The following is a 23,379-nucleotide window of genomic DNA, read 5'->3' as shown; positions in this document are numbered from 1 at the left end:
ACATACATATATAAAATTATACTTCACATGACACTAAGTAACAAACTAGTGAGTGGCGAATCCAGGAATTTTGAGAGGGGCGTTCCAAAACTGTACAATTTTACAAAAAAAGCACTGTTTCTTGATATCTGGTGTTGGAAACCCTCCTCGCTTTTTACATGGAGCGCTAAATTTCACCTAAAAAATGTTTTCTTCCGCAGTCAGCATGAACATTATAGAGAGCCCTGCCCACATATCAATTGCATGACATCAGCCTAGTAACTACAGATCACCATCATTCAAGCTGAGTTGGAGTTACATAGTACAGCTAGCTAGCTAGTAAGTTGATCTCCATCAGTGTGTTCTTGTGTGAAAGGGGGGGTTCTATGGAACTTGTCTGGATCCGCCACTGTACTTCCCACCACACAGGATACACTCAACACCAAAGTCATTACAAGCTTCTGGACTATCATTCAGCACACACAATGTATACCTCACAACAACACAAACACTGTCACAGAGTCATAAAGTATACCCAAAACCACAGTCACAGTACTATACTGATATGTACATTATACATAAAGCAGAACTGGTGGATACACATAATAACTTATAAGCGCTTAATTAATTAATAGCTAGATATGCATTGTCATTGTAAGCACACCTGTGGTTGTGATCCTGCCGTATCTGGTTCACTTGTAACACCAGCCTCAGGGCAAGTTAGAGATCTCTTCAGTCTTGGCTAGTGATGATCCCTGGAGACACTGTGTGTGCATCAGTGCGCATGTCAAGGAATGTGCTTAACAAGGTAAAAGTCTTTAGGACCTCCTTGTACAAAAGATAATTTTAATGACCTTTACCAAAGGGCGCAGTGCTCTCAGAAGACAAGCAAGATACTGCTGATGAGACTTCCCTGTTTAACTACTTCTACTACTATTGGAGAGTCCATTGGAAACTAGCTAGTATATAATCACTTGATGTTCAGTTTCTGATCTTCTCATATTGACTGTATAATCTAGTTTCCCTCCCCCTATTGTGCTATAGATACTAGACTAAGTATTCTGCTATTTTTATTCTCACTTGATGTTCAGTTTCTGATCTTCTCATGATCATGTACTCATGTCTGTATATTTTATGACACCCCCTATTGTGCTAATACTAAGTATACTGCTATTGTTCTGCTACAAGGCAGACATTGAACACTGACTGCACCCTCACCTGCATGTGTTATAGACATGCATTGATCATCTGTTTAAGTTCATGTATGTACTTATATACTTTTTGAACACAATGTACATGACATTGTTCAGTTCACATATGAAACTGAATATGAAAGATTTGTACATAACAACAATAAACGAACGATATTGCATACAAATTAACAATCACTACACTATACCAATACTATACACAGTGCTTGCATGTGTTCAAGTCTGAGAGAGGAACTGTATAAATACTAAGATAATTATTGTTTGAACAATGCATGCGTCCACTTGTCTATGGTGTGGTAGTGATCCTAGTCTCAATCTCACTGGCAATGTCCCCCCGACCAAGAGCAGGGGATCTGGAAGCCTCAATGAGAGCGAACCAGGAGGGGGGAGGGTCGGTCTGGGTCAACCAGTGCTCCAGCATGCCAGTTAAACAAGCTCCAGCTACATGAGGATGGTTGTGCTGAATCTCCTGTGGGAAGAAAAATCACAACATGATCAACTTATACTTAGTCTAAACAACAAAATTATATAGAGCACATTAGGGACTTTTGAAGGAAAATCCTCACATCTAATTTCCCCATGGTAACTCCCAACTGTTCTCCCAGACACTTCCATTTGGCTCTTGCTTCCCAGGTGGTCTCTCTCACCACCTTCAAGTGCTGGTCCACACTGAGTGGCTCTGTAGCAAGCAAGTCAAGCTGAAATCAATGCTATATTTATGTACAAACCTTTTTGGAGAAATAAATTTTGCTGATCCTGAGAGGGAATGGATGATTCACCATCTCTAGATACTCCCAACACATCCTGCACATTCAGGAGTTAGTTAATGCAATGTACTGTACACACACGATTGTACAAAATACCTGATGTGTTTCCATTTCTGCTGCAATGTCTGCTCGATTGATGACGAGGCACTTTAGTGCTCTAATGAGGGCCAACCAGGAGGGGGGAGGGGAGGGTCTCCTCACCCAGTGCTGCAACATGGCATGGAATCCAGCTTCTGCCAATGGGTGATCACGCTCAATGACCTGGACATGACAACAATGTCTAAGTAATGAATATTCGCTCATGCATTACATGATTGTCACATTTCTACCTTTCTAGTTTTGTAGCCAATATCCAGCTGTATTGCCAGACTGTACCAGTCAGCAGTGATTGCACTGACTGCATTCTTCACTTTATCTAGTGGTAGCAAGTCTTCTCCTGCATGTGGTGATGAACCATGAGGTCACAACTTGTAATTGAAAACATACAAACCTGTATCATCTGTAGCAGGAGGTTCTGGGAATACAGAGAGATCAACCTTGCTGTGAGCCACACCCGCTAGGTCCTGCATGTAGGGGACCAAGTAATGTGTATATTAACTATAAATATACACATACGAACTATATAAATATACACGAGAAAATGAATTCCACTCACCAGAGGGTTTCTCCCAGTGAAGACGCTGTACTTGTTGAGATTCTCCCTCAGACAGCTGTAAGTTCCCTCAGTCTCACTCCTCCACGTCTCAAGGGCCTGAACCACCTCCTGTCTGGAACTGACTAGCGGAATTTTGACAATGGAAAGGCTCAAGATTCTTCTGTACATGCGACTGTTTCGAACTACTTGATCCTGTTCTTCATTGTCAGGGTCGGAAATTTGGCTGGTAAAATATGAAATGAAAGCTCTGGAGATTTTCTCATCTTTCTTGGGATTTTTGTCACTGTGGATACACTGTATGGTGGTTTGATCCAGGCCAGCGTATGGCTCAAACTGTAAGAGATGCTTGAAGGTGAGGCCATCTTGTTGTGTTGATTTGATCATTCTTCTGTTGGAGGAGACAGCTGCTGCAATATCTTTGATGTTGACCAGTGGGAGGTCAGAGGGATTTTTCAGAGGATGCTTGACAACTTCATTTGGATCAATCACTGATTCAATCACATTCACATTGCGGCCAAAACATTCAACAGTCTCACGGATTGTGCTCATAATTCTGGAGCGATGAATCAGACCTTCAGGTCGAACTGTGTCAGTGCGCATTTTGAGAACAAGAGATCGGCCATTTTCAGCAAGCTCGAGGTGTGCAGTGATTCCATCATCATCACACCAGCAGATCCCACTCTTCCACACAGAGCAGAATCTCTGTAGGGAAGGGACATCATGCATTATGTTACTGGCAGGGGCAAGGCGGAATGTGAACACTATCCTCAGAATGAGAACCTGAAAGCAGCGAGGATCAAAAAACTCAGTTTTTTGAGAGGTTTTAAGCCAACCGAAGTGGTACTTGATGCTTTGAGTATCTTTCCAAACTTGCTCTGGAGTTTCGATTCGAATGAGCCCTGGAAAGAAGAGGTATCGAGTGTCAGACTCAGGAACAGAAGAATCTCTGTCAGTGGAAGAAGCAATCTCCTTCGAAATGAAATCCAAGACTTGGATGTCTATAATTTCGAAGCACAGCTCTAAATGTGACATGTAGGCAATCAGCATCTCCGTGTCAAAGCCTTCGAATTCTTTTTTGAATTTCGACAAAGGCACCACTCCAGTACTTGAAGCTAGCTTGCAGTGCTGGCGGAAACTTTCAGGAGCAAACACGGTCCCAGTGACTCTGGACAGAAGTGTTGCTTGATCAATCACTAAGAAAGACTTCTCTGGAGAGCTGTCATTGCGGAGAAACAAGAGAAGACCTCTTTTATGCAGCTGGTCACAAATCTCTACAAGGTGAGGGACGGTGCTGGGTATGAAAGAAAGAATATCTTGGGTGCGTTTTAACAGATCCTCGTTAAGATCGCTCTTAATTCTTTCATATACATTTCCCAACGACAAAGCAAGGTCGTCTTTGAAGCTTTCGGCAAGATAAATGTAAAAAGTGTGAGCATTCAGGCTGATGGTTTCTGGAGAGCGGAGAATAGCAGAGCTTTTCTGAATCTGTTTTCTTGCTTTCGTCATATCATTCGAATCAGCAAAGCGGCAATCCATTGGAATGAACTCTTTGAACTCAATAAGAGCCAATGATCCAATCACAATGCCAATCACAGCACCTACACTCAGTAGTGAAGGAGGTGCAATAAGTACATAAATAGTCTTATAAGTCCTGTTTTGAGCTAAAAACATACACACGCAATATTATACACATTCCCTATAATTATCGTTGTAATGATTGCTAGAAGAATTAATGCAATTGCAACACACCTTCTTGTGCACACTGAATAGGACTAGCTTCCGCCCACACTCCATCTTCACAGGACCTTATCTCATATCCTAGGAGCTGGAACCCTTCATCACAAGTGTGCGTAGCAACTGTCCTATGTGGTCCTTCAGACACATTATAGATGATCATTCCATTAGTGAGTGGTGGAAGATCATTACACAAAGCTGTGATCACATTATGTGATTAAAGGATAATGCAACTGGAAAATTACTTACGGAGACATTGTGGTTCTTGGTCAGTCCACGCCCACACCATTCTACTTCCTGCAACTCCAGTGGTACAGTTCCTCTCATTATCCCCATAATTATAGGAAGAACCCATCCTCACACGTGTACATTGCTATGGTTACCGGGAAAGTGGTGCCAATGTAATACAATATTCCCAAGAGGTGGCAGCTCTTCACACTGTATACCTGCAACATCAATTAGTTATTCTAGAACAATGACGTATGCAACCTTAAAACCCAACTCCGAAGGCCAAATGGAGGAACTGTATAAACTTTCATCCAGCTATAGTGAAATACTTACGTTGACATGTTGGTGGTACTCCACTGAAAGTGCTGTCACTCTGACAAACTCTGATCATGTTTCCGATGAGAACGAACCCAGGGAAACAGATATGCTCAGCGTTAGTTCCCTCAAGGTATGGAGCCGTCGTGTCAGGTAAGTACTCAATACGACCATTGACAAGCAATTCCAACTCTTGACAAACAACTATGGGAAAAAAGGTTGTATATCACTTGCCATGTGAATGTGTCCAAGATTTTAACACAGTCAACTGCCTATGCCATTCACTAGTCTACTATAATACAAGCTACAGTAAGTATTATAATAATTATTGCATTAGCGTGTACATATACCATCGTCCTCGAAGATGGTAGCGTCGGCAGTGCCTGGACTCAGGGACACTCTCTCCCCACTAGTGATGGTTAGTGTACCTTGAAATATTTCATTATTCTCAAATATTGGATCATTGATCAAATCAACAGGAATATTTATGATTTGAATGCCTGCGCTCAGAATGATTGGCATGTTGATAACCAAAACATAGTCCAGACCAGCCAGAGCAGCAAAATCTGTGTGTGTGTGTGTGTGTGTGTGTGTGTGTGTGTGTGTGTGTGTGTGTGTGTGGGCGTGGTAAATGTAAACGTGTGTCATTTAATACTGAATACGCTTCATAAATCACCTACTATCAGACCGTCCGCAGTCGAGAAGGACAACTCAATATCTCTGTTTAATGTATATGGTTACTAGTCACTCCCACAGTGAATATCATTGGTCCTTCGTCCTCGATCCCTGGTAGAGTATGGTGGGTTGATGAAACCAACAGTCACCTCTGTACATGTATGGATTGGTTCTTCGTCCTCGATCCCTGGCAGAGTATGGTGGGTTGATGAAACCAACAGTCACGTCTGGTATAATTTATGGTTTAGCAATTAGAAGGAATCACCACTATACTTTACCTTCATTGTCCAGAATTGTGATGTCTCTGCGAGCTGGATCGAGCACAAGTTTGTCAGGTAACTAGTGCATGCCTTCAAGCGAAATAAATTGCAGAAAAAATTTCTCTTCAAATTCGTAACGAAGGTCTTGTGTTACTTCAACCATGAAGCAACTTCGACGACTAGTATCGCTAAAGAACAACACTGACAAGCAGGGCCGAGCTTAGCCAGAGTTGCATCATCACTGTCACACAGGACGATCAACTGTGAGAGAGAAATGAAAAACTTCAAAACTGACAAGACAGTCAATCACAGCCTGGTTTGAATAATGATATGAAGTTCGAAAACAAGCATGTAGTCGATATATAATTATTAACACTCAATGCAAACCTGACTCACCTCCTGAAAGAAGACCTACTGCATGATAATTGATGGACAGTTTGAGAGAGAACAGACGTGCATGCATGGAACAGTGTGGTACTAAAGGTATTCCTGTCCAATTGCGTTGCTAAACTGGTTGGTTTTTGAGAGCAAGGGTTTCATTTGAGTTCTAAATTTTTTAGTGCAGCTACATCAGTTTTGTGTCTGACTTGTCGGAGATGTCGGCCAGGTGGCGCTCTCTATAATCTTTGACTCTCGATATAAATTTCACCTGAGCTGAAAAAAAAATTGTTTTATGCATATACATAATACAAATGTAAAATGCTAAGTACTCACTTGGCTATTTTTTGTATATGTAGAGAGCTGTGTAGAGAGTGAGGGTAACTTTCCTTCACCTCACTCTGGCAGTGACCAAAGTCCTCCTCTCTCACACTCTGGAAGCTCAGAGTGTTGGGCTGATCATCACTTGATCTGACGTCTGCATGGAGGAGCCCTCTTTCCTCAAGAAACAATCATCAGTAAACTTTAGCACTACCTCTAGTTCAGCTTTCTCACATACCTTTGGTGTGTAGACAATGAAGGGGTTACTATATAAGATTTGATACACATTGCAAATAGTATACAAGAAAGAATTAACGCTAGTGATGTAGTTGCACACACATTAACTGCATGTACACACACCTTTTAAAGCCAAACTGTCTGCATGCTCTTACCTATAATAGGTAACGAGATTACTGCCACACAGAAACTGAATCCATACATCTTCCTTCAGGATGCACAAACCATATCTGCTTGAGCTGTGACATGGGCACTGGAGTTCCACTTAAAAGATTAGTTGCTCATACATGCTCATGTAGAGAGAAAATAGGTACAAAGTTCATGAGGGAGAGAGACGGATGTGACTTCGAGCAACTCGTATTTCGTATTTCCTTTCATCATTCGATTTTGCAATGAGAAATGAGCTTGACACAATCTTCCACACTCACATGTCAATATCGCTCAGGCATCACATCTTTATTAATTAAACTAAAAAAAATATTTTGGGTCACTTCTAACTTAAGATGCAGGTGTAAAAATAAACTAGCTAACTGTACAAACTCTATTGCTGTATAAAATAAAACAAGTGTTGTGTGAAATGATTAATAATAAAACTAAACATTTTATTGGCTACATAGTTTTAATGCTTCAATTTCATTGGCTACATCGTTACGCTCAACAGTACAATTCCTCAGACATTCACATATATAAGGCCATGTGACCGGATGTTCTGGATCAGTGACTTCGAGACGCTTTCCCACCATCTCCGATAGGCGGCGGTTATTACTGGGGTATTGATCTTCAATGTCCTTCAACTGTGCGCGAATTAGACCAAAAGCCATTCCCAAATTGAACCAATCTTTACTAGCACTCTTCAGCTTCTCACAAATTGTTTGAATATCCTTTTCAGCCAGAACAATCGGATCGACTATATTTAAGCACATTACAATTATAATTTCCATACAGGTTAAATACGCACGATGATTACATAAAGCCTTTATCACACGCTGAATATGATTACAGAGCTAACAATAATAATAGTTGCTTTATATACCATTATTGTATTATCGTATAGCGGGTGTAAATTATCTCGAGGGTATAAATTTTTGCGGAAATTGCCTTTAGAAAGGTTTTTGTGGAATAGCGCCTTTTTCATGCATGCGATATTATGAATGTTCGCGATACATGCCTAGTCCGCGAAAACCACGAACATTTATATACCCTCGAAATATATACCCGCTATACAGTATACATAATTATTTTGTAACTGGTGTGCTATACATGGTCGCTAAAATTTGACATCACTCAGAAACAGCTCATTGTAAGCCCCCGTGTTCACACCTAAAGGCTATATAGGACTGAAGCCATCGGCATTGGTTGTTTATAAGCCATAATTTTATTTACTAGGCAATTGGCTTCACTCCAGATTGAGGCCCAGCTTCAAAGCCCATGCACCCATGTCCCATACAGTGCATTATTATTATGCATTGTCATTAGGGCAGAGACTGATTATAAATATTAGATAAACTTAAACCTACTGTGAGGGTCTCTGTATCTTAATTATATACTCCCTATAGAGGACTATCCAGGCTGATGCTATAATTGAATATGAACAGTTCAAAAAGTAACTTTTTGTTTGTTATTATAGAGTAGTTTCAATAGACACAGACACCTATTGATCGGCAATCATCTATGTACACCTGAACTGACCTCTCTGTGTGTCTGAGTCAGTATATCTCCGAATCTGAGGTACTGTGAAAAAGTTTTCAATTGTATAATTATCATAATAATTGTAAACACTGCAAACATCAGGAAATTCATGTTAATAATTATTGTCTCAAATCCTGAGCTGACATACATTCTCTCATTCAGTAGACAATTATACAGTATAACATAATTATATAGTAATACCCAACAAAAGCAATAAAGTGCATGCATGGCTGCATGTGTATATTGCATTATACGAGTATGATAGTATACACTCACATTGAGTCAAGTGTTGACAGATTTCATCAGCTATCTTCTCTTTTCTCAATCTTAGTAACAACTCCAGTAGAGCTCTGTAAGTGGCTGCATAAGGATTATGCTGCTTCCAGATAGTCAGACATTCAGTCATGGCTACTTGAGTTCCTCTCTTATGGAACAACTCATTCACATCGGCTTGTTCAGCACGAGTTAGTCCCATTGCATTTGAATAGATCTTCACACCATCAAAATATTCAGCAAGAAAGGTAATTTCCACTATTTCACTGTTGAGTTGCTCGTCAGTCAGACTGTATCGTTTTATTAGTTCTTGGAGCGTGACTTGATTAGTGGGTGGTGGTCCTATAGAGGTAGTGAACATTGATATTAGTGACATGCACAGCATCGATGTACGTAGTCAGACACACAAGCTATGAGTAACTGCATGCTTCAGTTGTATATAGGCATGCATGCATGATTATATCGAATTATTATATGATGAGGCGATGATGTTCATTGCTGACAATGCAGTTGAAGATCAAACTATTGACAGTCATTATTAAGTTCTGAAGTCATACCTGAGGTAGAGATTGAAGGTATCTGGTGATCTTCTCTCAATGTATCATGATCCTGTGAAGAGTAGTACATGCAGTAATTATTGTTTCGTGCACACTTTTGTGATTTTGTATAAAAAATTCGTTAAACAGTATAACACTCGCTCACATGCTTTTTTTTCACTCAAAGCATTCAGACTAGCTATAGTTTTGTGTGTTTACATTTACCCCATAACATTGTTCTTACAGAGCCTTAAGAGGATTAATTTACCCTTGGATCTAATTAAGATTTTGGAACGTACCAACTACTCACCATTTGCTGATCACCACTGATACTAAACACAGAGGGATCAATATCATCATGAGCCACACCAGCTAGGTCCTGTATGTACGTGATTAGCAATATTATAATGAAAGCAAAGTTATGCAGTTAGACCATATAATTTTAAATTCTACTCACCAGAGGGTTTCTCCCAGTGAAGACGCTGTACTTGTTGAGAGTCTCCCTCAGACAGCTGTAAGTTCCCTCAGTTTCACTCCTCCACATCTCAAGGGCCTGGACCACCTCCTGTCTGGGACTGACTAGCGGGATTTTGACAATGGAAGGGCTCAGGATTCTTCTGTACATACGACTGTTTCGAACTACTTGATCCTGTTCTTCACTGTCAGGGTCGGAAATTTGACTGGCAAAATATGAAATGAAAGCTGTGGAGATTTTCTCATCTTTCTTGGGATTTTTGTCACTGTGGATACACTGTATGGTGGTTTGATCTAGGCCAGCGTATGGCTCAAACTGTAAGAGATGCTTGAAGGCTAAGGCAACTTGTTGTGTTGATTTGATCATTCTTCTGTTGGAGGAGACAGCTGCTGCAATATCTTTGATGTTGACCAGTGGGAGGTCAGAGGGATTTTTCAGAGGATGCTTGATAACTTCATCTGGATCAATCACTGATTCAATCACATTCACATTCCGGCCAAAACTTTCAACAGTCTCACAGATTGTGCTCATAATTCTGGAGCGATGAATCAGACCTTCAGGTCGAACTGTGTCAGTGCGCATTTTGAGAACAAGAGATCGGCCATTTTCAGCAAGCTCGAGGTGTGCAGTGATTCCATCATCATCACACCAGCAGATCCCACTCTTCCACACAGAGCAGAATCTCTGTAGGGAAGGGACATCATGCATTATGTTACTGGCAGGGGCAAGGCGGAATGTGAACACTATCCTCAGAATGAGAACCTGAAAGCAGCGAGGATCAAAAAACTCAGTTTTTTGAGAGGTTTTAAGTATCCAACCGAAGTGGTACTTGATGCTTTGAGTATCTTTCCAAACTTGCTCTGGAGTTTCGATTCGAATGAGCCCTGGAAAGAAGAGGTATCGAGTGTCAGACTCAGGAACAGAAGCATCTCTGTCAGTGGAAGAAGCAATCTCCTTCGAAATGAAATCCAACACTTGCTTGTCTAATATTTCGAAACACAGCTCTAAATGAGACATGTAGGCAATCAGCATCTCTATGTCGAAGCCATCAAATTCTTTTTCGAATTTCGTCAAAGGCACCACTCCAGTGCTTGAAGCTAGCTTGCAGTGTTGGCGGAAACTTTCAGGAGCAAACACGGTCCCAGTGACTCTGGACAGAAGTGTTGCTTGGTCAATCACTAAGAAAGACTTCTCTGGAGAGCTGTCATTGCGGAGAAACAATAGGAGACCTCTTTTATGTAGCTGGTCACAGATCTCTACAAGGTGAGGGACGGTGCTGGGTATGAAAGAAAGAATATCTTGAGTGCGTTTTGACAGATCCTCGTTAAGATCGCTCTTGATTCTTTCATAGACATTTCTCAACGACAAAGCAAGGTCGTCTTTGAAGCTTTCGGCAAGGTAGATGTAAAAGGTGTGAGCATTCAAGCTGATAGTTTCTGGAGAACGAAGAATAGCAGAGCTTTTCTGAATCTGTTTTCTTGCTTTTGTCATATCGTTCGAATCAGCAAAGCGGCAATCCATTGGAATGAACTCTTTAAACTCAAACTTTGGGAATTGCTTGATAATGGGGGCAAAGATTCTCGCTTTGGCTTGTGGATCTTCTCTCATTTCCTTCACCTGGTCGGCATGGCTACCAACTACTATCACGTGTGCTTTGCCTTTCAGATTGGTGCACTGGTTTTGGACGAGGGTCAACCAACGATACATGGAATCAATAATCGCCTGCTCACTTTCTACAAGCTTAGCACAGAGGATAATGATGGGTGGTGAGATTTGAACAGCATTCTCCAGAATGGCACAGTGGCTCGTGTAAAACTCTTTCTGGCCAGCAAAATCAAAGTAGATGATCCTCCCAAACTCTTTGGTGTATATTTCGTACGGAATGATACCCACTGTCTTTGCATCGACACCATCTACGGGTTTTGCCTTCTGTAGTTTAGACCAAAACCCTTTTGGGCTCAGAATGGACTTCAACAGAGTGCTCTTCCCCACGCCACCATCACCAATGATGAGCACAGACAGAGGAAGGTGTGGGGGTCGCTCGGAGGAGAGCTTTCCGATGAACTTGCTGTGTTCCTTGTAGACATTGGCAGCCTTGGCTCCATGTTTCAAGAGGAGTTTTATGATCTTAGGGTTGTTGGAGAAATCGAGAGGTGTCTTGCCATCTTTGCTGGTCACATTCGGATCACTGTGGCATTCTGCCAATAAAAACTCCACTTTTACCTCACAATTATGCGTTATGGCTAGTAGTAGAACACCTAAAATAGTACAGAAGTTATAGTGATGTATGGTAAATGTTAGTATAAACAACTATAATAATAACTATAGTTACCGTACTGGTGGAAAATTTAGAGGCTGTAAATTTTTGTGCAATTCAATATTCTGTTTTATTTGGAAAATGTCGCGGGTAGTAATTTCGTAGAGTTAGGGTGTGGCACTATCTCGCATGCGTATACGAAGCCTTCCATGGGTTTTAATTTTCGTGTTCTGCAGCCACCCACGAAAAATGCGAAATAAAAAACACCTCGAAATTTTCTACCCGTACGGTATGTAATTACATAGTCTGTAATATTCGTCACGCTTTACAGCTAGTAATAGAAAACCTAAAAAATAGTACCAGAAGTTAGTGATGCATGGTAAATGTTAGTATAAACAACTATATAACTATACATGCATACAGTCTATAATTATATAATTACATTTCTACCCAACCACAACAGGCTCAGGTATTGGGTATTGGGTGCACTCATTATAACTAGACGTAATAGCAAGGAACGAATTTAGCAATGTCCGTTATACTCGAGACGGCTATAGGATTGTCACTTCGTAATGTTTATTTATACAATGCAATTTTCCAACATAAATGATGATACTCGGGTTAATAAGTTTATCTAGTGTCTTGACTGTGATCCAGAAAAAGGGAACTTTTCCTCAATCCTCAATCTGTCCCATAGTATATGTATATCATGCTATAGGCTATAACTTATAGCGGGTAAACTTGGTGATTGGCGAATCATGGATTAAAAATTACCAATGGCATGCAATTAGCTTGATAGCCAGTCCCAGTACATCATTTGCACTTATAATAATTATGCCTGCAGCATTAAAAACTGCCAATAATAGAGCCAAACTTACAGCTACGGTATCAATAATAAAATGCAATTTAATAGTGCGATAAAACCAACAGGTCATTCATTGACAACCATGAACAAACTTTACTTTTTGTATCACAGTGATGAGTGATGGAGAGATACTTGACCACTTCCCAGTGTCCACTTTTGTAAGCCAGAGAGAGTGGGGTGTCACCAGCCTTGTTGACTGGCTCTGTGGAAGACCACCATCAACAACGTAACAGCACTGATAAACACTTACTATTTGGATCAACATGCTTGCTGATGATAGCTTTGACCATCTCCAGGTCACCACGGTAACACGCACTAGAAAGAGGAGTGTCTCCAGCCTTATTCACTGCCACTGTGGATACAAGCAAATTATGGATACTAGAAAAAAGTTAACTGCACATGCGCTGGTTTATGTATTGTACCCTCGTGAAAATACTCCCACCATTTTCTCTAAGAACTGTATAGGCACAAGAAGGGACTAAGCGTATTTTCCCAAACAGTGATATTTTACTCAAATATATATACCACGGCCTCATATCGAGGTGGCTATAATTATAGTATAATAATGTATTGTTCTATTTCACTGATAGCAGTTATACCACAGACAGTAGGTGACACAAAATACCATCATTAGAAAATTAATAACATGGTATGGGGAAAGTTAGTTTTGCTGAATACGTGAGAAGTATTCGTTGCTCATGATGTGATGGACACATTGTATAGGTCATACAAATTATTTCTAGAGAGTTGTATTATATCAAGTATACATTCTCTATACACAAGAAACAGAAAACCAATGAAGGCAAGGTATCCTGTAGACAATTGATATTGTTTGAAGACAAGTTCTGCTCTTGGTATACTATACCAAAGAGTAGAGTCTATATAACCTTTGGTCTAACTAGCTACTCACTAAACTGCTTTCGAACATTTAGCTACTTGCTCAAACTCATCATTCTGGGTGGGTGTCTTATGCAATTCTACTTGAAATTGTGAGAGTATGGAAGAAACACACAAACAAGATATATGGGTTGGTGGTGGATGGTGAAAGCAGGTTGAGTTGGCATGAGCTCCAGCAGCACTTCTCCAAAGCAATTCTTGTGAGTGTGAAGGATCAATTGTACACATGCACGCTGGAACAGTCTTCGATATGAATTAACCTCCCACCAGAGGACAAAACTCTCAAACTGTCCTTTATTCGGAGGTTAGTCAACTAGTCTAAGACAGGAATAATTTGCCTCTGTGGCGTGGATTGCTGCTCCGACCGTGAAACCATATAGTTATGGAGTTACCCAAAGGTTTACATTTTAAGTGAACAACCAACTTATGAAAGGAAACTAAATCAAAACATCAAAATATTTACAGCATGGGCTACTATTCTCAAATTAATGCCATCACTAAAAATAACGAGTGTTGCAAGCGTGCGCTTGCTAATGCCTCTCGCCATGTTATGCTTTCGCTCAAGTGTTTATAATGAATTTTACATTAAAGTTAGCTTATCTATATAAACTCACTGAGAAGAAAAGACTTATTTACATGCATCTATTGTTGTTACTTATATGTGGCTTACCAGGGCCTCAAGAAAGAAGAAAATTGATTCTTCCAGGATCTGTAGTTCAGTGTATATATGATATCTATTGAGAAGAAAAGACTTGTGTACATGCATATTGTTGTTGTAATTATGGTAGTGTTTTGTGGCTTACCAGGCCCTCAAGAAAAAGATGATTCTGCAAGGAGGATCTGGATCTGGATCTTGGATATTATTTTCTCACACGTGGGGAATGAGCGCGAATGCGCATTACATCTACAGGAATAATTAAAGGGTGTGTCCAAAGAGATCGAAGCGACTAAATACAGGAATATTCCAAACTTTGACCTTTCAATTTTATTACTCAACGATGGCTTCGCTTCCTGTGCATGATTATCAAGCTCATGAAGCTCATGAAAGCTCTGTTTCTCCTGGCTCTTGTCCAGTCATTCCATGGTTACCTATAGCCACTCAGTCTCTGACAAGTTTCTGGCGGTAGATGACATCTGGTATTGAATGGAATAGAGTTTTTAGGGATCAAACTGTACTGATAATAGTGATATTATTATTCCATGACTGAGATCATGCCTTCACACTGTATACTGTGTATGTAGATCTATAAGCTTAATACTTCTTACTAAATGTTATATAATATTAGTTTTGACTTTACCATACCAGGGGCGTAGTCAGGATTTGAGAGAGGGGGGTGCTGGATGAATAGATTGTCCAAATTATCAGTGCGCTCTGCGCATTCGCCCCAACAGGTGGGATCTGGGGGCACTCCCCCAGAAAATTTTTGTTGTTATATGCTCTGGGATTGATTCTAACGCAATTTGGCTAAAGAAATTAGGGTATACTGCTGCTTTGAGGTACTGGTGGTTAAGCCACATCTTCATTTGAAGATGTCCTATAAAATGCATTGTTTTGAGTTGTGACAATAGAGCTCTAGTACTAGTACTCTCGATCTCATATCAGCTATAGCTAGCTAGCTTAGCTAGTTAGTAAAAGGAACTTTTAGAGCAGAGTCTGAGGCCAGAGGGGGGTGCTGGAGCACCCTCTGCACCCCTCTGGCTACGCCACTGCATACATACTCTTAAACTCGCTAGCTAGCTACACTCGCAGCCAGTAGTCTACTGGCTGCGACTCGACTCAGTCTCTTGCATGTATTTACGTTGTAGGTGAATATGTAGATAGATAATGATTATAATAATCTGTTGATATCATGTCATCAGTGGCGGATCCAAAGGGGGTTCTTTGGGTTCAATTGAACCCCCTTTGAGAAAGAAGTGAGTGGGAGGCTCGTTAGCAAGTTGTTCTTTTCTAACTAGCTTTTCACATGCACTTCTCACTTACCTTTAGTCCTTGTTAGTGCTGCGAAGCTTTGTCTGTGCAGTTTCAGTGACTATGAAGGCTAAAATTCTCCAGTGTGTAGTGCATGCAGACTGCTTATAAAAAGTGATGACCCTTTTTTTTAGGAAAAATTCGGTCTGTTAATGTGCATGCTCACTGTTTCGAAGAAGTATGACCATTTTTTTTAGGTCTTTGATCCGCTCAGAACCCTGGAACCCCCCTTTCAAGAATCCTAGATCCGCCACTGTGTCATTGTCCTCGTGAGTGTATTGTTTTCATAACACAGTTAATGTAACTGTTAATAATGATACGTGAAGGTCATGTGCATAAACGAACCCAAGTGATAAAATGTTGCTGATAACATACACTAGATCTATATCGCTCAATGTAGTCAATACCGATGACGAAGTTATTCCTTGCAATTGTAGACAATCTATACATGTACTGTACTACATAGACTACTTGTGTTTTATTAAATACGCCCTTGGTACAACACAGAACGTACTGCACCAGTATACTATAAAGCTTCCGTGAGAACACAGTACAACACACACATTATATTACAATACTACCTTGTCTTGCAGCTAATACAATTATGAATACATTCATACTCCTGTTCCCACCTAATTTTCCACCTGAGTGAGTATGGAGACTGGTTTGCAGGCAATTACATCATTCGAATATTCCTGTATTAAGAGATCAATTTCACAAATGGCTACTAATGCTAGCTAGCTGTTTTAAGCTTTAGTTTGCTAATCCACGAATCAAAATCCAAGAGAACGTGGCTAAGAGCCTATAGAAGCTGTTAGTTTTCGTCGCATTGCAACCGTTGAGCAGTTTGAGCAGTTACAGCTGGAATACACACACACACAGACACACACACAGTCGTATCCCTCGTGCGGCTACGCCTCGAGGCATAACTAGAGCACTAAAGTGCAAACCCTCGGCTGGTGACATGACATAATTATAAATAAACCAGAAGAGTGATATAATACAGTGCATGTAGTGATGAATATCATGTATGACTGAATTAACTGTCTAGCACAGCAACTCAGGAATCAGACTGGAGGTATGCTGAAACATTTGAGAACAGGGTTTTAGTTGTACATAGATAGATATATGCACTGTGGACTAGGATCACAGCAAAGAAGCCTGGAGTATTATGCAGAGAAGTATGGCTCCTTGAGTAGGATCCCAGAGTCAGCTAACATAGACAAACCAGACACAATTCTAGCTTTCTATTGTATCAGTCCTTTTCCACAAACAACACACAAAGCAAACAGTAATTATTGGCTTATGTTTTGAATAATAGCCACATCTAGCTGGGCTACCGTAAGATCTCGATTAAAAGCGACGCTTTTTAATAATTACGAAGCCAGAGGTTGCTTCTTTTGGAGGTTGAAAAATTATATTGAAGTCCTGGTGTCGCATATTTAGAGGGTCGCATCTAATTGGAGGTAACTTTATAGACTTGCCTCGATTTTAGGCCGCTTAAAATGGATGAAATCTTGCTCTTCAGCTTCAACTAGAGATCCTCTGCTATTCAAACACTGATTTTCCTGTGGGCTACAATCGAGCCTAGGGATCGGAGTGGCTATATTTACCTCTATTTAGAACGCGACATAAAATAAATAATTGTCAACGCAGCTGTTGCTCACTTTTAGAGGTCAGAAAATTGCTGAAGCTCCTGGGCGTCACATAATTTGAAGAGTCGCCTTAAATCGAGGTCTTACGATAATTAATGTTTCAAATAATAGCCGCGTTTAGTAGTACGCAAAAAGCTTCTTAGGTTTAGCTCGCCTTTTCTGCGAAACAAAGACTTCTTTGCAATACTGCCAAATATTAAGCCTTAGTTTTAATGCTAAAGTTTCCCTACGTACAAATTGTGATGCCTAAATCACCAGGTAAGCCAAACTGAGCGACAGACACACACACGGACACACAGACACACACACAGACTACTGTAACCGAGGCCGCCTACGTGCCTCGGGTTAATAACTTTATCTAGTGTCTTGACTGAGATCCAGAAAAGGGGAACTTTTCCTCAATCCTCAATCTAAACTTGGCGATTGGCGAATCATGGATTAAGGATTACAAATGGCATGCAATTAGCTTGATAGTCAGTCCCAGTACATCATTTGCACTTATAATAATTATGCCTATAGCATTAAAAACTGCCAATAATAGAACCAAACTTACAGCTACGGTATCAAAATAATATGCAATTCATAGTGCGATAAAACCAACAGGTCATTCATTGACAACCATGAACAAACTTTACTTTTTGTATCACAGTGATGGGTGATGGCGAGATACTTGACCACTTCCCAGTGTCCACGTTTGTAGGCCAGAGAGAGTGGGGTGTCACCAGCCTTGTTGACTAACTCTGTGGAAGACCACCATCAACAACGTAACAGCACTGATAAACACTTACTATTTGGATCAACATGCTTGTTGATGATAGCTTTGATCATCTCCAGGTCACCACGGTAACACGCACTGGAAAGAGGAGTGTCTCCAGCCTTATTCACTGTCACTGTGGATACAAGCAAATTATGGATACTAGAAAAAGTTAACTGCACATGCGCTGGTTTATGTATCGTACCCTCGTGAAAATACTCCCACCATTTTCTCTAAGAACTGTATAGGCACAAGAAGGGACTAAGCGTATTTTCCCAAACAGTGATATTTTACTCAAATATATATACCACGGCCTCATATCGAGGTGGCTATAATTATAGTATAATAATGTATTGTTTTATTTCACTGATACCAGTTACAACAGACAGTAGGTGACACAAAATACCATCATTAGAAAATTAATAACATGGTATAGGGAAAGTTAGTTTTGCTGAATACGTGAGAAGTATTCGTTGCTCATGATGTGATGGACACATTGTATAGGTCATACAAATTATTTCTAGAGAGTTGTATTATATCAAGTATACATTCTCTATACACAAGAAACAGAAAACCAATGAAGGCAAGGTATCCTGTAGGCAATTTATATTGTTTGAAGACAAGTTCTGCTCTTGGTATACTATAGCAAAGAGTAGAGTCTAACCTTTGGTCTAACTAGCTACTCACTAAACTGCTTTCGAACATTTAGCTACTTGCTCAAACTCATCATTCTGGGTGGGTGTCTTATGCAATTCTACTTGAAATTGTGAGAGTATGGAAGAAACACACAAACAAGATATATGGGTTGGTGGTGGATGGTGAAAGCAGGTTGAGTTGGCATGAGCTCCAACAGCACTTCTCCAAAGCAATTCTTGTGAGTGTGAAGGAGTCAATTGTATACATGCACGCTGGAACAGTCTTTGATATGAATTAACCTCCCACCAGAGGACCAAACTCTCAAACTGTCCTTTATTCGGAGGTTAGTCAACTAGTCTAAGACAGGAATAATTTGCCTCTGTGGCGTGGATTGCTGCTCCGACCGTGAAACCATATAGTTATGGAGTTACCCAAAGGTTTACATTTTAAGTGAACAACTAACTGATGAAAGGAAACTAAATCAAAACATTAAAATATTTACAGCATGGGCTACTATACTCAAAATAATGTTCGTGACATGGATTACAACTTTACCACGGAATACAGTTAAAAGAATGTTCACACAAATTAATGCCATCACTAAAAATAACTAGAGCACTAAAGTGCTTATAAAAATACCAGAACAGTGATATAATACAGTGCATGTAGTGATGAATATCATGTATGACTTAACTGTCTAGCACAGCAACTCAGGAGCTAAACCAGATTAGGAGGCATGCTGAAATATTTGAGAACAGGGTTTTAGTGGTTCATAGATAGATATATGCACTGTGGACTAGGATCACAGCAAAGAAGCCTGGAGTCTCATGCAGAGAAGTATGGCTCCTTGAGTAGGATCCCAGAGTCAGCTAACAGAGACAAACCAGACACAATTCTAGCTTTCTATTGTATCGACCCTTTTCCACAAACACACAAAGCCAACAGTAATTATTGGCTTATGTTTCCAATAATAGCCTCATCTAGCTGGGCTACCTTAAGGTCTTGATTTAAAGCGACACTTTTTAAGCCAGAGGTCGCTTCTTTTGGAGGTTGAACAATTATATTGAGGCCCTGATGTCGCATATTTAGAGGGTCACATCTAATTGGAAGTAACTTTATAGAGTCTACTTGCCTCGATTTTAGGCCGCTTAAAAACACTGATTTTCCAGTGGACTACAATTGAGGCTAGGGAGTGGCTATATTTACCTCTATTTAAAACGCGACATAAAAAAATAATTGTCAACGCAGCTGTCGTTCACTTTTAGAGGTCAAAAAATTGTTGAAGGTCATGGGTGTAGCATATTTGGAGGGTCGCCTTAAATCGAGGTCTTACGGTAATTAATGTTTCAAATAATAGCCGCGTTTAGTAGTATATAAGCTTCTTAGGTTTAGCTCGTCTTTTCTGCGAAACAAAGACTTCTTTGCAAACTCTGCCAAATTTTAAGCCTTACTACAAGTTTCCCTACGTAGAAATTGTGATGCCTAAATCACCAGGTAAGCCAAACTGAGCGACAGACATACACACGGACACACAGACACACAGACACACAGACACACAGACAGACTACTGTAACCGAGGCCGCCTACGCGCCTCGGATTAATAAGTTTATCTAGTGTCTTGACTGAGATCCAGAAAAGGGCAATCTCTATCCCATAGTATACTATAGGCTATAACTTATAGCGGGTAAACTTGGCGATTGACGAATCATGGATTAAAGTTTACCAATAGCATGCAATTAGCTTGATAGTCAGTCCCAGTACATCATTTGCACTTATAATAATTATGCCTGCAGCATTAAAAACTGCCAATAATAGAGCCAAACTTACAGCTACGGTATCAATAATAAAATGTAATTTAATAGTGCGATAAAACCAACAGGTCATTCATTGACAACCATGAACAAACTTTACTTTTTGTATCACAGTGATGAGTGATGGCGAGATACTTGACCACTTCCCAGTGTCCACTTTTGTAGGCCAGAGAGAGTGGGGTGTCACCTGCCTTGTTGACTGTACCTGTACATGTATACGAGTGTACTGAGTGATGCAGCAATTAATGTACGATAATTATGTATATACCAATGCTTACTTTTAGGATCACAATGATGCTGGTTCACAAGATACTTGACTGTGTCCAAGTGGCCATTAGCACAGGCTAGAGAGAGTGGGGTGTCACCAGCATTGTTGACTGTACCTGTACATGTATACGAGTGTACTGAGTGATGCAGCAATTGATGTATCATAATTATATACCAATGCTTACATTTAGGATCACAATGATGCTGGTTCACAAGATACTTGACTGTGTCCAAGTGGCCATTAGCACAGGCCAGAGAGAGTGGGGTGTCACCAGCATTGTTGACTGTACCTGTACATGTATACGAGTGTACTGAGTGATGCAGCAATTGATGTACCGTAATTATATACCAATGCTTACATTTAGGATCACAATGATGCTGGTTCACAAGATACTCGACTGTGTCCAAGTGGCCATTAGCACAGGCCAGAGAGAGTGGGGTGTCACCAGCATTGTTGACTGGCTCTGTGGAAGACCACCATCAACAATGTAACAGCACCGATAAACACTTACTATTTGGATCAACATGCTTGTTGATGAGAGCCTTGACCATCTCCAGGTGACCACGGGAACACTCAAGGGAGAGAGGAGTGTCTCCAGCCTTATTCACTGCAACTGTGAATACAAGTAAATTGTGGACACTAGAAAAAAGTTAACAGCACGTGCATTGGTTCAAGTATCGTACCCTCGTGAAAATACGCCCACCATTTTCTAAGAACTTTATAGGCACAAGAAGGGACTAAACATATTTTCCCAAACAGTGAGATTTTACTCAAATATAATTATAATATGCGTCCATCAAATATATACCACGGCCTCATATCGAGGTGGCTATAATTGTAGTATTGTTCTATTTCACTGATAGCAGTTACCACAGACATGCAGTAAGTGACACAAAATACAATCATTAGAAAATTAATAACATGGTAGGTAAAGTTAGTTTCACTGAATACGTGAGAAGTATTCGTTGCAAATGATGTGATGAACATATTGTAGGTCATACAAATTATTTCTAGATAGTTGTACTATATCAAGTACATTCTCTATACACAAGGATCGAACAGCAAACCAATGAAGGCAAGGTATGAAGGCAAGGTATCATGTAGGCATTGATATTGTTTGGAGATATTTATAAGACAAGTTCTGCTCTTGGTACCAGCAAAGAGTATATAAAGTCTAACCTTTGGTCTAACTAGCTACTCACTATAAACTGCTTTGAACATTTAGCTACTTGCTCAAACTCATCATTCTGGGTGGGTGTCTTATGCATTTCTACTTGAAATTGTGAGAGTATAATATGGAAGAAACACGCAAACAAGATATAATAATGGGTTGGTGGTGGATGGTGAAAGCAGGTTGAGTTGGTATGAGCTCCAGCAGCACTTCTCCAAAGCAATTCTTGTGAGTGTGAAGGATCAATTGTACACATGCACGCTGGAACAGTCTTCGATATGAATTAACCTCCCACCAGAGGACAAAACTCTCAAACTGTCCTTTATTCGGAGGTTAGTCAACTAGTCTAAGACAGGAATAATTTGCCTCTGTGGCGTGGATTGCTGCTCCGACCGTGAAACCATATAGTTATGGAGTTACCCAAAGGTTTACATTTTAAGTGAACAACCAACTGATGAAAGGAAACTAAATCAAAACATACAGCATGGGCTACTATTCTCAAATTAATGCCATCACTAAAAATAACGAGTGTTGCAAACGTGCGCTTGCTAATGCATCTCGCCATGTAATGCTTTCGCTCAAGTGTTTATAATGAATTTTACATTAAAGTTAGCTTATCTATATAAACTCACTGAGAAGAAAAGACTTATTTACATGCATCTATTGTTGTTACTTATATGTGGCTTACCAGGGCCTCAAGAAAGAAGAAAATTGATTCTTCCAGGATCTGGAGTTCAGTGTATATATGATATCTATTGAGAAGAAAAGACTTGTGTACATGCATATTGTTGTTGTAATTATGGTAGTGTTTTGTGGCTTACCAGGCCCTCAAGAAAAAGATGATTCTGCAAGGAGGATCTGGATCTGGATCTTAGATATTATTTTCTCACACGTGGGGAATGAGCGCGAATGCGCATTACATCCACAGGAATAATTAAAGGGTGTGTCCAAAGAGATCGAAGCGACTAAATACAGGAATATTCCAAACTTTGACCTTTCAATTTTATTACTCAACGATGGCTTCGCTTCCCGTGCATGATTATCAAGCTCATGAAGCTCATGAAAGCTCTGTTTCTCCTGGCTCTTGTCCAGTCATTCCATGGTTACCTATAGCCACTCAGTCTCTGACAAGTTTCTGGCGGTGGATGACATCTGGTATTGAATGGAATGGAGTTTTTAGGGATCAAACTGTACTGATAATAGTGATATTATTATTCCATGACTGAGATCATGCCTTCACACTGTATACTGTATATGTAGATCTATAAGCTTAATACTTCTTACTAAATGTTATAATATTAGTTTTGACTTTACCATACCAGGGGTGTAGTCAGGATTTGAGAGGGGGGGTGCTGGATGAATG

The 23,379-nt window shown here is 40.2% G+C and overlaps 2 protein-coding genes across 2 annotated transcripts in view; both read right to left on the bottom strand.

Annotated features, from left to right (window-relative positions):
* LOC135335843 (uncharacterized) overlaps window positions 1-23,379 on the bottom strand; it is a gene marked incomplete in the record, with an annotated part of 743,773 nt that overhangs the window by 489,243 nt on the left and 231,151 nt on the right.
* Window positions 1-23,379, bottom strand: part of LOC135335878 (uncharacterized) — an 89,974-nt gene that overhangs the window by 31,508 nt on the left and 35,087 nt on the right. The window contains exons 11-14 of the mRNA XM_064531516.1: window positions 13,106-13,207; window positions 12,953-13,057; window positions 9,716-11,991; window positions 2,448-2,520 (exon numbers count right to left, since the gene is read on the bottom strand). Of these exons, the coding sequence (XP_064387586.1) occupies window positions 2,448-2,520; window positions 9,716-11,991; window positions 12,953-13,057; window positions 13,106-13,207 (2,556 nt within the window). The remainder of the gene's footprint in view (window positions 1-2,447; window positions 2,521-9,715; window positions 11,992-12,952; window positions 13,058-13,105; window positions 13,208-23,379) is intronic.

Source organism: Halichondria panicea, chromosome 5 (genome assembly GCF_963675165.1).
Source record: "Halichondria panicea chromosome 5, odHalPani1.1, whole genome shotgun sequence".
Lineage (NCBI taxonomy): Eukaryota > Metazoa > Porifera > Demospongiae > Suberitida > Halichondriidae > Halichondria > Halichondria panicea.
This window is presented reverse-complemented; position numbering and strand designations above follow the sequence as displayed.